Genomic DNA, 15494 nt, shown 5'->3' on the forward strand with positions numbered 1-15494 from the left:
TGGGCAGGTGAGAAATATTTGTAACTGGGGGAAGGTGTAGACTGGTCAGGATTAAGGAGGCAGGGGATAGCCCAGAAGAAAAGGAAAGGTTGAAAATGCTATTACCACATCCCTGTGCTTTACTCTGTGAGCTCTGGGGTTTGGTGATGGACTCAGCCCATTCCTAGTGCACAGCACACCCTATTTTACAGGTGAGGAAACTGAGGCTTATGGGAGTTAAGTGATATACCCAGGGTCATCCAGCTAGTAAGTATAGAGCCACGATTGGAATCTGTCTCCTGACTCCTGTGCCGTGCTTTGTCCACTCCACTGTGCCTTTGGTACATGGATAAGTGGAGGGGAGAGATGAGGGAAGCATCATGAATGAAAGGCTGGAAGCCTAAGTATGTGTGGTGTATTCATGAGACAGTGGGCTAAGTATTAGGTGGGTTACTCGCTTTATGTCAGCAAACATCTAGGCACCTACTGCGTCTGAGACATGGTGGGGGTAGAGGACTGGCCGCTGACTCACCCAGGACTGCAGACAGGTCACCTTAGGAAGGAGGGGTGGGGTTCTCTATCCTGCTAAATGTATAGGCTCAAATGGGTAAGATTACAAAGGTGCTGTCTTCAGGGAGCTTTCATTCCATTGGGGAACCACAGCTGGATGCTAGGTGAGTTGGCACCAACATGGTGGAGTCAGACAGCATGGCATCAGAAATAGTAGTCATCAGGGTGAGTTGGGAATGTTGGCTTCCCCATTAGATTCTAAGCTCCTTGAGGGCGAAGACCATCTTGACTCTTTTTACATCCCTAGTGCTTAGCACAGTGTCTGGCATATTGTAGGTCCTTGATAAATGCTTATTGACGGATTGACTGACTAATGGCTTGACCTAAGATGTGAGGGTGAGAGGAAGCTCTCCCCGAGGACACTTAGTGAATAACTGGAGATGGGGGAGAGTGGGGAAGGGCATCCAAGGTGACTTCTGGATTTGGGGCTGGCTTGACAAAGGCAGGAGGAGTAGAAAGGAGGGAAGGGATGGTGCTTGTGGTTCAGGGAGGGGCTGACAGCGACAGCCGAGCCCCAGGAAGGAGCTGTCCAGGCAGGATAGGGCTGCAGCTCCAGGTGGGCATAGACCTGGAGCAGCTGACTAGGGAGGCATCCGCAACATTGGAGACACGGAAGGTTAGTAGAGAGGGCAGTGGAGTCTTAGAGGATGCTCATAGGTGGAAGAGGAGAGGAGAGTCTTCAGGGCCAGGTGGGTGACCTCTGAAAAGCCACGATGAGTTCTGGGAAAGCCCAGCTGCAGTGAGGAAGCCAAGGCCCAAGGTCATGCAGGCAGTGAGTAGAAGAAATGTGGGCTTTCAAAACCAGAAAGTAAGACCTTATATCCTGCAACATTGGGGGGAATTTTCAGATATCAGGAAAAATGGAGTAAGTACACTTGCCTCTGTGGTCGTCCTGTGAACCTGGGAGCCACTGCTACAGCTGGAGCTGGTCCCTTTTTGTTTGCAGAGAATTAGAATAGGAGCACTCTGGTTTCTGTGGACATGTATAGGGTTTGGGTTTGGTTTGGGTTTTTTTTTTTTCCTGAGTTGGATCTTATGAAGCAGCAGCTAGAAATGGAAATTTGTTTTGGAATAAATTAGCCTTGCAGAGTTGTTGGCTTTTTTAAAAAAAACAATATTACTTTTCTCAGTCCCAGGGGGTAGGTTGTCATGATGCCTGGAAATTTTATCATGGCACCTAGTATTTTCAGCATATTCTTACTCTGAACTTCATAAGGAGCTTCATTCTTCTGTTTTAATGTCCTAACTTGAAATGAAGTCTGCAGCATTGGACTGAACCACTTAGTGGGGGCCACAGAGGGACCGTATCTGAGCAACCATTGGATAGAGGCGAGGTCAGAGAGCCAGGAGAGAGCAATGCACCCATGTCAAGAGAAACAGGAGGAGGCGGCCAGAGGGGGCGGTGGGTCATCAGTGCCAGAAGCTGCTGAGTAAGGACAAGGAAGAAGGCTAAGGAGAGACCTCCATGCTGGGCTATTACCAGGTCATTGGCAGCCCTCGAGAAGAGGGGAAAAGCCACTTTGCAGGAGCGGGGAGGATGTGAGAGCGAGAGGAAGCTGAGGCAGGAAGGGTGTGGCCACAGAAAGGATGGGAACCTGAGGGGAGGGGGCCGAGTGATGGAGGGGGAGGGGACGACTGGAGGGTTTGGAGGCTGCAGGGAAGGAAGGGGCCGGAGCAGACCCATGTCACCCGCTGCCATTGGAACATCTCCAATTGGATGTCATAGAGCATGTGCTCAATATTGAACTTAGTATCTTCCTCTTCAAGCCCTTCCCCTTTCCCCAGCTTCCCTATGGTGGTCAAGGGCCTCCGCATCCTCGCAGCAGCAGCTCAGTGGCTTGGAGGATGCTGGGCCTAGTTCGAATCCAGCCTCAGACACCTACTAGCAATCACTTTACTTATGTTTACCTCAGTTTCCTCATCTGTAAATTTGGGGTAACAGCACCTGCCTCCCAGAGTTGTGGTGAGGATCGGACGATATTTGTAGAGAGCTCAGCGCAGTGCCTGGCATGTTTTGTTGTTCAGTTGTTTAGCCGTGTCCGACTCTCCATGACCCCATCTGGGGTCTTCTTGTTACAGAAATGGCAGTGGTTTGCCATTTCCTTCTCCAGCTCATTTTACAGATGAGGAAACTGAGGCAAACAGGGTTAGGTGACTTGTCCAGGGTCACTCAGCTAGTGAGTGTCTGAGGCTGGATTTGAACTCAGGTCCTCCTGACTCCAGGCTTGGTGCTCTGTGCACTCTGGTATCACCTAGCTGCCCTTGGCACACACATAGTAGCACTTAATTAGTGCTTATTTCCTGTGTTCCCTTCCTCCCTTCTTTCCTTTCTTCCCAGTCACCCAGGCCTGAAACCTTAAGGTCATCCTCAGGTCCTCACAGATCTTCCTTTACACTGTCTCACCTATGGCCTCCTGTCTCAGCGAGTGCAGTCCCCATCCCCTAATTCCTGCTCCCATCGCCTGTCGCTTGGATCCTAATGCAGGTCTCTCTCCACTCAGCTGCCTGGGGGCTTCTCCTCCAACGTAAGGAGCCACCCCCGCTTCCTAATCAATAAACCCCAGTGGCTTCTTCCTGTTACTTCTGGGATCAAATACCAGTCCTCTGCTGGGTGTTTGAAGCCCCTTCTCAGCTCTCCAGTCCTCCCGCCCCATCCCTGGATGGCCTTCATTCCTTACTTTTCCCAGCTTCTTTCCTTCTGTCCCCACAGCTACCAGGGCCTTTCTCTCCATGAAATCTTGGGAATCGTCATAGTCACTTGCGTTAGATTGTAAAGTCCTTGATGAGAAGGGTTGTCTTTGCCTCTTTGGGGCATGCCTTAGCACTTATCACAATGCCGGGCACATAGTAGGTGCTTAATCTGTGCTTGTTCATGGAATAAAACTGTCACCTGACTCCCTGCCCTGCTGCCTTCTGCAGGTCAGCTATCAGCCAGCCTTTAGTGAGCACCTGCTGTGTGTCGGTCCCTGGGCTGGATGCTGTGAGTACAAAAGATAAAAAGGGAAGCATTCTCTGTTCTCAGGACACTTTGTGCGACCTCCTGGTAAAGCACATTTATCAGAATTCATTGAACGAGAATGAGGACCCGAGAATGGGAGTGTTTTTGGCTTATTGTGGAACAAGCATCAATTGTTAGGTGAGTGCTGAAGTAACTTGGAATTAAAAGAAAACATGCTCCCAAGAGCTGCTGTGGCTTCGTGTAAAGGAGGTGCCTGAGGATTCCTTCAGAAGGAGGGGCTCAGGAAAGCACAGCCGCCTCATCGTTATAGACTGTGAAGTTCATCAGTTTGGATGCACTGGGGTGGCCGTGTTTTCTGAGAGTACAGAGTAGAAATCATTAATTCTTAATACTTTGTACTTGACTGCTCACTTAGGGGTGTGTGTGTGTAAGAGACAGAGAGAAGAGGAAGAGGGGGAGAGGGAGAAGAGAGGAGGAAGAGGAGAGAGAAAGAAGGAAGGAGGGAGAACAGGTGGGAAGAAGACAGGAGGAAGGGGCAGAACACAGGATCCTAGAAGGTGACCAGGACTAGCATCAGAAAGGATACAGTTGGGCCCAGGAGAGGCCTGGTCCCTGGGAGAGGGGAGTAGGAACTGTGCTATGGTCCTGCCCCTATGGCTGACAGAGCAGCCCCTCCCCTTGCAAGCCATGCTGGAGAACCACCTCTGATTGCAACTAATAGTACCCCAGGTACCAGCAGAGGCTCGCACCCCAGCCCTGAATTCAAAGCCCGCTGAAGATTCCTCTTGTGGACAAATCATGATCAGAAGAGCTCACCTGATACTTTACACTGTAAGCTGGCGCTCCCTTTCACAGCCGCAAGCCCAGGCGCCTTCTCTGCCTCTGCTCGTCTGCAGAGGAATTGCCACAGTTCCATGAGCCCTCTAACCACCCTCTAGTCACTGAGACCCTCAGTGCTTTGGTTGGACCAAGAAGCCCTTCCTGCCCATCCTGCTGGCATGCTGTGCTTCTGTCCTCACTCTTAAGACCATCTGCTAAAATCCTCCACTTCAGGCAGGAACCAGCAGCTCTGGACTTGGCAGGAAAGGTAAAGGACCAAAAAGGCCAATGTCCTGCCAGGATGGCCCTTCCCCGGTCTCCCTGCTCTTACCAGGATCATTTCTCTTTGACCATACTGTCTTTGTTTTTGAACTTGCCCTCCTGACGGTGATCTCCCATACAGGCTCTGCCTTGGAAGTCGTCCCTTCTTTGCTCCAGGGGGTCCTTGGCAGCCTGGCGCAAGGTCGGCCTCAGAGCCCAGCTGGGGATATGTGTCCCTTATGTGGAATTTTAAAGGGCAGGAGGTAGCACCCACGTGGAAGTTTCAGCCCAAATGCTGTTAAGTACCTTATTCTCTGGAACAGATGTTCACTCTCCTTCCTTCTATAATTTTTTTTTTTGCCTTTTTTCTTTCTTCTTTCTTGTCTATAGGTCTACCCCCTTCCCTTTTCAGGGGCCTAGATGTTGTAGTGGCCACTCATAGGCCTGACACCACAACTAGCTGTCATGGAAGTTTTGATGTGCTCTGTTTCTTTTTTTTAAATTATTTTATTATTCATTTAATATTTTAGTTTTCAACACCGATTTCCGCAAGAGTCTGAATTACAAATTTTCTCCCCATTTCTACCCTCCCCCCCACTCCAAGATGGCATATATTCTGATTGCCCCATTCCCTAGTCAGCCCTCCCTTCTGTCACCCCACTCTCCACCCCCATCCCCTTTCCCCGTACTTTCTTGTAGGGCAGGATAGATTTCTATGCCCCATTCCCTATGTATCTTATTTCTTAGTTGCATGCAAAAACAACTTTTTCTTTTGAGCATCTGATTTTAAAACTTTGAGTTCCAAATTCTCTCCCTTCTTCCCTTCCCACCCACCCTCCCTAGGAAGGCAAGCAATTCAACATAGATCACACATCTATCATTAAGCAAAATGCTTCCACAATGCTCATGTTGTGAAAAGCTAACTATATTTCCTTCCATCCTATCCTGTCCCCCTTTATTCAGTTTTCTCCCTTGACCCTGTCCCTTTTCAAATGTGTTTGCTTTTGATTACCTCCTCCCCCTATCTGCCCTCCCTTCTATCATCCCCCCTTTTTTATCCCCTTCTCCTTACTTTCCTGTGGAGTAAGATGCCCAATTGAGTGTGTATGTTATTCCCTCCTCAAGTTGAATCCAACAAGAGTAAGATTCACTCATTCCCCTTCACCTGCCCCCTCTTCCCTTCCAACAGAACTGGGTTTTTTTGCCACTTTTATGTGAGATAATTTACCCCATTCTGTCTCTCCCTTTCTCCCTCTCTCAATATATTCCTCTCTCACCCCTTAAATTTATTTCATTTTTTTAGATATCATCCCTTCATATTTAACTCATCCTGTGCCCTCTGTCTATGTTCCCTTCAACTCCCCTAATACTGAGAAAGGTCTCCTGAATTACACACATGAATGTAAACATAACGGTTCCACTTTAGTAAGTCCCTTATGATATCTCTTTCTTGTTTACCTTTACATGCTTCTCTTGATTCTTGTGTTTGAAAGTCAGATTTTCTATTTAGCTCTGGTTTTTTCACTGAGAAACCTTGAAAATTCTCTATTTTATTGAAAATCCATATTTTGCCTTTGAGCATTATATTCAGTTTTGCTGGGTAGGTGATTCTTGATTTTAATCCTAGCTCTATTGACCTCTGGAATATCATATTCCAAGCCCTTTGAAGCTGCTAGATCTTGTGTTATCCTGATTGTGTTTCCATAATACTCAAATTGTTTCTTTCTGGTTGCTTGCAGTATTTTCTCCTTGACCTGGGAACTGTGGAATTTGGTGACAATATTCCCAGGAGTTTTCTTTTTGGGATCTTTTTCAAGAGGCTATTGGTGGATTCCTTCAATTTCTAGTTTACCCTCTGGCTCTAGAATATCAGGGCAGTTTTCCTTGATAATCTTTTGAAAGATGATGTGTTGGCTCTTTTTTTGATCATGGCTTTCAGGTAGTCCAATAATTTTTAAATTATCTGTCCTGGATCTATTTTCCAGGTCAGTGGTTTTTCCAATGAGATATTTTACATTGTCTTCCATTTTTTCATTCCTTTGGTTCTGTTTTATAATATCTTGGTTTCTCATCAAGTCACTAGCTTCCACTTGCTCCAATCTAATTTTTAAGGTGGTATTTTCTTCAGTGGTCTTTTGGACCTCCTTTTCCATTTGGCTAATTCTACCTTTCAAGGCATTCTTCTCCTCATTGGCTTTTTGGAGCTCTTTTGCCATTTGGGTTAGTCTATTTTTCAAAGTGTTATTTTCTTCAGTATTTTTTTGGGGTCTCCTTTAGCATGTCATTGGCTTGTTTTTCATGGTTTTCTCACACCACTCTCATTTCTCTTCCCAGTTTTTCCTCTACTTCTCTTACTTGCTTTTCCAAATCCTTTTTGAGCTCTTCCATGGCCTGAGACCAATTCGTATTTTTCTTGGAGGCTTTGGATGTAGGCTCTTTGACTTCATTGACTTCTTCTGGCTGTATGTTTTGATCTTCTTTGTAACCAAAAAAGGAATCTAGAGTTTGAGTCTGAGTTTGTTTTCACTGCCTGTTCATGTTCCCAGCCAACTACTTGACCCTTGACCTTTTTGTCAGGATATGACTGCTTGTAGAGTAGAGAGTACTTTGTCCCAGGCTTTAGGGTCCAAGCCCTGCTGTTTTCAGAGCTACTTCTGTTCCACTATCACTGCAAACTCTGCCACCCCAGCACTCCTCCTCCCCCCAGAACCGCCAAGTGGGATTGCGACCCAGATCCAAGCAGGGCAGTCTGGTCTGCCACTTAATTCCTCCCACCATGTGAGCCAGGGACTCCAGAAGCTGCTGCTGCCACCATTGCACCACCTCTGCCACCCCCAGGGCTGAGGCCGGACCATTTTCTAACCCAATCTAGCAGTTTTTCCCACTAACCTGTTCCATGGTTTTTGGCGTTTGTGGATTGAGAAGTCTGGTAACTGCCACAGACTCCCATCTGGTCTGTCCCGATGTGGCCCATGCTGGGCTGCACTCCGCTCCCTGCACCGTGCAATAGACCCTTCACAGTGACAATCCAGGCCATCCTGGGCTGGAGACCTGCTTCCTTCTGCTATTTTGTGGGTTCCACAGCTCTAGAATTTGTTTAGAGCCATTTTTTACAGTTGTTTGGAGGGATTTGGGGGAGAGTTTAAGCAAGTCCCTGCTTTCCAGCTGCCATCTTGGCTCTGCCCCCCGATGTGTTCTGTTTCTTACCTGGCTTGGTTGGCCCCTCCTTAGGCAGCCTGGTGGCCCCCTGTGCCCAGGGGCTCATGTTATGGACTCCAAACATCCAATGTCTGCCCTCCTCAGCCTCCCTCAGGAGGAGGGGTTACCCCCAGCTGGTCTGCCTCTTTGTGTTGAATGCCTTGTGTGCTTGATACTTTGCTAGGTACTGTGGGTCACAGAAGGAGAAATAGGCTGAAGCCCCCATGCTTGGGGAGCTTGGTGTAGTGGTATGGTCTGGGGAAAAGGGCACTAGATTTGGAGTCCAAGGACCTGAGATCAAATCCTGGCTTCATTCCTTCCTTCCTTCCTTGTGTGGCCCAGGAGAAATGGGAGAGCTAGACCAGAGGGCCTTCTGAAGGCCTGTCTGGCTTGAGAGCCTGTGACTTCACGGGCTAGTTGGGGACGAGGTGGGGAACATACAGATCTCATCCCGGGTTAATGCAGTAAAGTCCTAAATTGTAGGAAACAGAGAATTGGGCCAACGTGGGAACTTCAGCAGCCTTCATGTGCTTATCAAAGGGCTTAGCAGGAAAGGTGCCTTTAGGGGGCAGCCTTGGCAGGAGCAAGATGCCAGACCCTTGGCCGTGGGCAGCCCCAGAGCAGCTGCTCCCCCTCCATGATGGGGTCTCTACAGTAGGCGCTCCCCATGTAACCGCCTCTGCCAGGACCCCCTCCTTGCCTTGGCAGCCTCAGCACCACTCCTTCCTCACCTCCACTCCCAAAGCCAGAGCCGGCCTTCTCACTCCTATCCAATATTATGCCGCTGCCAGGGGCCACAAAGGATGAGACTGACCATTCCCCAACTTGAGAAACTCAGTGGCTTTCAGTTATTTGTGGTGTAAAATAGAAATCCCTCAGCTTGGGCCCCAGTGTCCTTGGCGGTGCAGCTCCAGCTGAACTTTCTCAGCCTTTCTAGGGATCTTCTACCTCCGTGCTCTTGCACAGGCTGGCCCTAGCGCCTGTGATGCCCTCCCTTCTCACTTTTGCCTTTGAAAATTCCCTGCTGCTTTTAGTGAGGTCGTGAAGAGCGTCCCTTCCCTGCTGCCACTCTCTCGTGCACCTGGGGCATGGAAGAAGCCCTTTGAGAGGACAGATGGTTTGGCTTCTGTCACTGTCTTCCAGGCCTTGCACAGTGCTTGGCACCTGTGGGTACTTAGTAAACAATTGATTGAGAGTAGAGTCTGGCAGAGGGAGAAAGGGTACTAAGAGGCCTTGGGGTTGGGCGTGGAGGACCCTGGATACCCTGGGCCAGGCTGAGAGAGGGCGGGGTCAGCCGGCCCACCTGCTGATTAGTCCTGAAGGGTCACCTGTATTCAGATTCACACTATTCAGGTCAGAATTGTGCAAAATAGGCTGATTAGTTCCATCTCTGTGGAAATCTGCCACTTGAATGTAAGCAATCCCACCGCTTCTGGGGATTCTTTATTCTCACTGCTTCAGGCCTGGCTTGATCATAATGTGGCTTTTGTTTTTAGCATTTGTTACTAAATTTCATGTTCTCCTCTCCTAATTTTTAAAGTCAATTAATATATTTGAAAAGCAACGTTAAATGTTTTCTACTTAAGTTCCCAAAATGAATTGCTTTCTCCTGTTTACGCCATTTAACATCTCTGTTATTTCCAGATATATGGAGCTTGGGAGTCATTCTTTTCATGTTGGTGTGTGGGCAGCCACCCTTTCAAGAAGCAAATGACAGTGAAACCTTGACAATGATCATGGACTGCAAATATACAGTACCCTCACACGTTTCCAAAGAATGTAAAGAGTAAGTATGAAAAAAGGAGTTGATCAGTAGGCCAGAAATCTCTTAGTTACAGACCGTTGGGCAGTGACGTGGCACATGTCGTCCGTGCTGTCCAGGGTTCCTGGGCACGACCCTGGGCCAGTGTTGGCAGTTGGGAGATGGAGCCCTCCGTGTGGCCAGAGCATCTGCTAGCAGTGACTGTTTCATTTTAAATTCGGGTCATAAACTTAGCTTTGCCCTTGGTACCTGCTGGACCAGCCCAGCAACTGAGTCATCAGGGCTTTATGGGGCATTTTTCTTTTCTTGGATGGTTCAACAGAGCTTTAGTTTTGGGACTTGCAGAGCCTAGTGCCTCATTTTAAAAGTCATTGGGTCATTATAAGCTAAATTTTCACCTAACAGGCCTTGCCTTTTCCCTCATCATATCTAAAGGCATGGATTCCAGTGCATGAAAGGTCATCACTTTTTAGCCCCTCCTTCTCCCAGGATCCTCTGTCCATTTGCCATCATCACTCCTGCATCGTGTCATCAGGGTCACTCTACATTGCTCCACATTCCTCCGGCTCGTCCACCTTGGTTGCATTATAACACTTGATGACAGCAATGCCCCACTTGGGCCATCAGACCTCCCCCTGCTGTCAGACACATTCAGCTCTCTCCATTTTTGGCATTTAAAGGAAGGCCGTCTGATAGGCAGGGGCCAGAGAGCCTTTTGTTTGGTTTAGATGCCATTTTTTGTGCTTATTCCCAACAAAGGAATTTATAGGTCCATGGTGTGATTATTTCTGTAGTTTTGATTGTTCGTTGCCAGATCATCATTTTATTCTCTTTTCCTTCAGTGCCTTCAGGAATCCTATTGGGGATGACAGGGAACCCCACCCCCCCTTGTCCCCACCCAACGTAGATATGGGTTGTATTCTAAAAGCTCATTTCAGTGGGCCTTCTGGAACTTGTACATTGGAAGGAAATAGAGTTGTATAAAACTGTGTCCTTGGAAGCAAAGTATCTCAGCACCAGATTTGAAATTTTGGTTTTAATCCTGACTCTGCTTCTTCCTGCCTGTGTGACCCAAGACAAGTTAGTGAGCCTCATAAGCCTCAGCTCCCTCATCTGTAAAAGCAGGGGAGTTGAACCATGGGATTTTTTAAACTGACATATTTTGCTTTGATGTGTCATACACATCCCCGAAAAACTGCCGATTAACTCCCTACTCTACTCCCAACTAAACAAAATAATTCATAAATCTGCTAAGCCCCCTTCTCTCTGACAGGCCCTGTGTGAAGTGCTGGGGCTACAAAAGGAGGCCAAGACAGTCCCTCAGAGAGCGCCCAGTCTACCATCCCTTCAAAGGGAAGCAGGTGTGCACTACCATCAGTGAGTCCCAGGCTACGGAGGTGTCTTCACTGTGCTAGTGGCTATGTTCTCTCTAGTCCTTTTGGCCCCCTCTGCCTGAGCTGGGAGTGTCTACAAGCTCTAGATCAGAGGTTCTCAAACTTCTTTGGCCTACTGCCCCTTTTTAAAAAAAAAAATTACTCAGCACCCCCCCTGGAAATCTCCTTTCTTTAACCTTTTAATGGTTTTTAAAATTTGCATCATGTCAAAAAAACAAATTTTTATGACTCATCTTGATTTTAATAATTTATTGTAAATTTGTGGGTTTTTTTCCTGCATTGAAATTTTGATGATGCAATTTTGCAATGCTGCCAACACTAGTTTGTTAACACCTTTCAGCGGACTTGACCGCTGATGGGTTATAACTTGCATTTTGTGGGTTTTTTTGGAAACTAATGTAGTCACTATGACTTTGACTGTTACACAACAGATAAAACATGTACGAATGGTTTTTCAAAATGTTACCTTCTCTTTCTTTGTGCTTCCACTGCCTCCTTATTTTATTCAACACCTTCCCCCCCCCCCCCAATTACACCTGAGGTTGTGACCATCCCCCTGGATCATTCCAGCACTCCCCCCAGGGGGCGGTATCACCCACTTTGGGAACCTATGCCAAAATACTGTCGTGTGGCCACTGTGGGCTGACTTGGGGCCTGGCTGCCATCAAGAGCACTGCTTCTGGGCTGAGCCACCGGGGAGAAGCCTCTCAGACATCTCTGATTTCACCCTACTGTCTGTCCAGAGGGTGGGGGGTGTGGAGCAGCACAGCTTCCCTGTGGCCATTTGTCCATCATGCATTGCAGGTTGGGTATTTACCACATCTGTGAGCATCTTAGGACAGGTTCCTCTTGGTATGAAATCATGGAAAGTTCACGGTGCTGCTTTTCTTCATGAATGTGTTACGCTCTAGAAAACTTTATTGTGGGCCCTCCTTATGGCTCAGGCAGGTTTGGACCATCATAAGGCTCGGATCTCAGGTGCAGGGAGGGACTCTGTGCCCTTTGTCCAAGGGCCAGCCTGGCCTAGGGGGCCACCACAGGAACTCATCTGGAGGCATGGTTGTCTGCTTTGGTGGAGAGGGGCATATGAAATCTCAGATCTTTGGCTCGGTGCATGGATTTAGCTTTGTACTTGATTCTGAAGTGAAACCAAAAATTAAAATGGGAGCTGCCCAAGTACCACATGCGTCCTTCCTCCTCAGCTGATGGCCCCAACTGGGTTTAATGAGCCACCATGGAACTGTAGCCAGAAAGAATTTTTTAAAAAAAACAGTCTAGTATTATTTTGATACGTTGAGTTAATTGCTGGTTTTCAGAGACTGTTGTGTGGGTGTGTTTGGGTGTGCCAGATAACTTCTGGCTTTCCATTTCTGCTTCCACTCACTCCCCCCCTTGCTCAATGTTGGGGATGAGGTAGAACTGATAGATGAGCCCCCCTCTACCTCACCCTGCCAGCATCTGGTCTAAGCGATCCTGTCCTTTTCCAGCCTGATTACTCGGATGCTACAGAGGGACCCAAAGCGGAGAGCCTCCTTGGAGGAGATCGAGACGCACCCCTGGCTCCAAGGGGTCGACCCGTCCCCGGCCACCAAGTACAACATCCCCCTGGTTTCGTACAAAAACCTTTCCGAGGAGGAGCACAACAGCATCATTCAGCGCATGGTTCTTGGCGACATAGCTGACCGAGAGAGCATTGTGGAGTGAGTGAGATGGGGCGGGGGCTCAGGCAGGGGACAGTGGGGGCAGGCACGGCGCTCTCTCTCGGGACCCCTGGCCAGTCCGCCTGCCCTTTAGTAATGCTGAGAAAATGATGGTCTTTGCATTGGTCTGGATGGGTTGTGGTTTTAGACTTGTCCACCTGAATCTGCCTTGTATTTTTAGATACCATAGTTTTCCTTATATAGAAAACAGTACTAGATAATTCTCTTTCTTACTTCACTGTACACATTCGCAGTGTAGCCATATTCTCTAATTATCATGTTTCAGACAGTTTAAATCTGCTGTAACTCTTTTTGATTACAGGTAGAAATTTGTCTGAGAATTTCTGATTCCTCTTGTGGGTAGGCAGGCCGGTGATTGGTGCCGGTCTTCTTGCGGCAGCTTTGGTGAATGCCTTGTGCCGACCCTCCTTGGAGAGCCGTGTCTGTCCCTGAAAAAGCAGATCGGGAGCAGCTTCTTGGGACCATAAAGTCTGTTTTCATTTGCAGCATGCATTGGTTTTGCAGGTCCAGGATTAGAATGAGGATGAGTGTTCATGTTGCTGCACCCCAGGCCGAAAGGCTCACCCCAGCATCGTGGTCCCTCCCCTGGTGCTGGGCAGCTGCTCTCTTGAGCACCCCCCATGTACTTAGCCTTACCTCTTTGGGAGGTCATCCTCCTAGGCGGCAGATCCCCCCCACCCCCCAGCCCATGTCCTCTGGCTCCTCAGCCTCCTCTTCAAAAGCCCAGCCTGACCCTCAGCCTTCTCTTTGATCCCTCCACTTGTAGGGCCCTGGAGACCAACAAGTACAATCACATCACGGCCACCTACTTCCTCCTGGCCGAGAGGATCCTGAGAGAAAAACAAGAGAAGGAGATACAGACGAGGTCGGCGAGCCCCAGTAACATCAAAGCCCAGTTCAGGTAATGGGGTGGGGAGGGAGGGGCCTGTGCCTGGTGCTGCTGGGGAGGGGCTGGGCGAGATGTCTGTGGGCTGGGGAGGACAGAGTGAGACCCCCGGGTGCTGGCCCTTGTGGCTCAGGCTCCTCCTGGTGCTGCTGGGCAGGGGCTGGGCGAGCCTGCCAAGGCGCCCCCGAAGGTGCTGCCCACCATCCCGACCCCAGCTCCCGGAGAGGCCCAGCAGCCTGCAAGGGAGTTGGTAATGATCACAGGTGTAGCACTGCTGAGAGCATTTACATGGTACTTCCTCAGTGCCAGGCTAAGCTGAACTAAGCACCTGACGTCTTCGATCCCTGGGAAGGAGGCATTTTTATCATCTCCATTCTGTAGATGGGGACACTGAGGCAGAGGGTGAAGTGACGCACTGAGGTCGCAGCTCTGCGGTGTGCACGGCCGGTCCGAATCTGCTTTTCCTGACTCAGGCCTCAGTTGTGTCTGTTGCGAAAGACTCTGACTTGGAAAGGTTTGCAGCTCAGGGCTCAGGTTGCTTTCACCTTGGTTTTTGCTGCAGTTTCTTGGTCATCCTAGCCCATGTGGGAGGTCAGCCCTCACTGGGGCTGCTTTCTCCAGCCACTCCCACCTTTCCTTCTGCCCATTCCTGTAACTCAGGAAAGTGACAACGCCATGGTGTCCTCAGCCAGGCAGGTGACATGGGAGCGCAGTGTTTGGGAGGCTGCGAACACCGGCTGCATTTTCCACATACTCTGTAACTCCAAGGGCTCAGTGGCAGAGCCCCTGAGGAGGCAGCCAGGACAGTGGGAGGCCAGAGGAAGAGGGGCCAAGGGACTGCCTCCGAGCAGAGGGCCTGCTTCAGGCAATGCTTTTTACACATGTATGCACTTTAAATGCCCCCAAATCATGCTTTCCATGGCACATAGCTATTGGTTTTGTGATTGGTCATGTTACATTCAGTACTATGGAAGCTTCAAGATTCTAGGGGGAGCATTTTCCACACCTTGCCTTGGGTACAGCAGGCCCTATTTCCATCTCTGCTAAGTGAGATTCATTAGTTCAGAGGACTCACTTTCTGGCTTCATATTTTATCAAGGCTTTGTGGGGTGGGGAGGGGAAAGTTGGGATAGTCCCCTTTCTCCCTCAGTGAGAAGGCCACACAAACAAGACAGTTTTGAAAGTTAGATGTTGGATGTAATATTTATACTTTAAAAGACAAGCAAGCTTTAAATAATATAGATTTCCAGTTTCATACATTTCCAGTTTTTCATTTCTTATGTTCCACAATGTAAATTAAATGCCCATTTCATCTGGTGTTTGTTTAGTTCAGAATGTTTTTTTTTAAATGGAAAAAAATCAAGGCTCTGTTCTGTGGAAGTGTGTAGTTTTTTAAGTTGTAACTATAGAGCATGTACTAAAGGAATGAAAAGCAACCTATTAAGAACATACTCTGCTAGATTGTGATCCAGAAATGAACGTGAAGAAGAAACAATATATTCTAGGAGTTGCTATTGAAATCAATCTAATCTATCAATATTTATTAAGCACCTACTATGTGCCAGGTGTTGAGGAGCTCACACTCTAATGAGAGAGACAGCATGCAAGCAAATATATACAAAGCAAGCTGTGTACAGAATAAATAGGAAATGATTGGAGAGGGAAGGCCCTGGAATTAAGAGGGGTTGGGGAAGGCTTCCTGTAGAAGGTGGGATTTTAGTCGTGACTTAAAGGAAGACAGGGAAATAAATCACTTTAGTGGCTGAATGGAGGATGGGCTGGAGCAGGGAGTGACTTTAGGCAGGTAGCCCCACCTGCAGACTATTGTAATAATGCAGGTGTGAAGTGATGAGGGCCTATACCAGAGGGGGGACCATGTCAGAGGAGAGAAGGGGGTGTGTTTGAGAAGTGCTGCAGAGGTGAACTTGAGAGAGGTGCTGCAGAG

The 15494-nt window shown here is 48.4% G+C and overlaps 1 protein-coding gene across 1 annotated transcript in view; it reads left to right on the forward strand.

Moving 5' to 3' along the window:
* Positions 1 to 15494, forward strand: part of SNRK (SNF related kinase) — a 52808-nt gene that overhangs the window by 31913 nt on the left and 5401 nt on the right. Inside the window, exons 3-5 of the mRNA XM_036762090.1 lie at positions 9431 to 9572; positions 12430 to 12642; positions 13430 to 13564. Coding sequence (XP_036617985.1) covers positions 9431 to 9572; positions 12430 to 12642; positions 13430 to 13564 — 490 coding nt within the window. The remainder of the gene's footprint in view (positions 1 to 9430; positions 9573 to 12429; positions 12643 to 13429; positions 13565 to 15494) is intronic.

This window comes from Trichosurus vulpecula, chromosome 5 (assembly GCF_011100635.1).
Source record: "Trichosurus vulpecula isolate mTriVul1 chromosome 5, mTriVul1.pri, whole genome shotgun sequence".
In the NCBI taxonomy this organism is placed as follows: Eukaryota; Metazoa; Chordata; class Mammalia; order Diprotodontia; family Phalangeridae; genus Trichosurus; species Trichosurus vulpecula.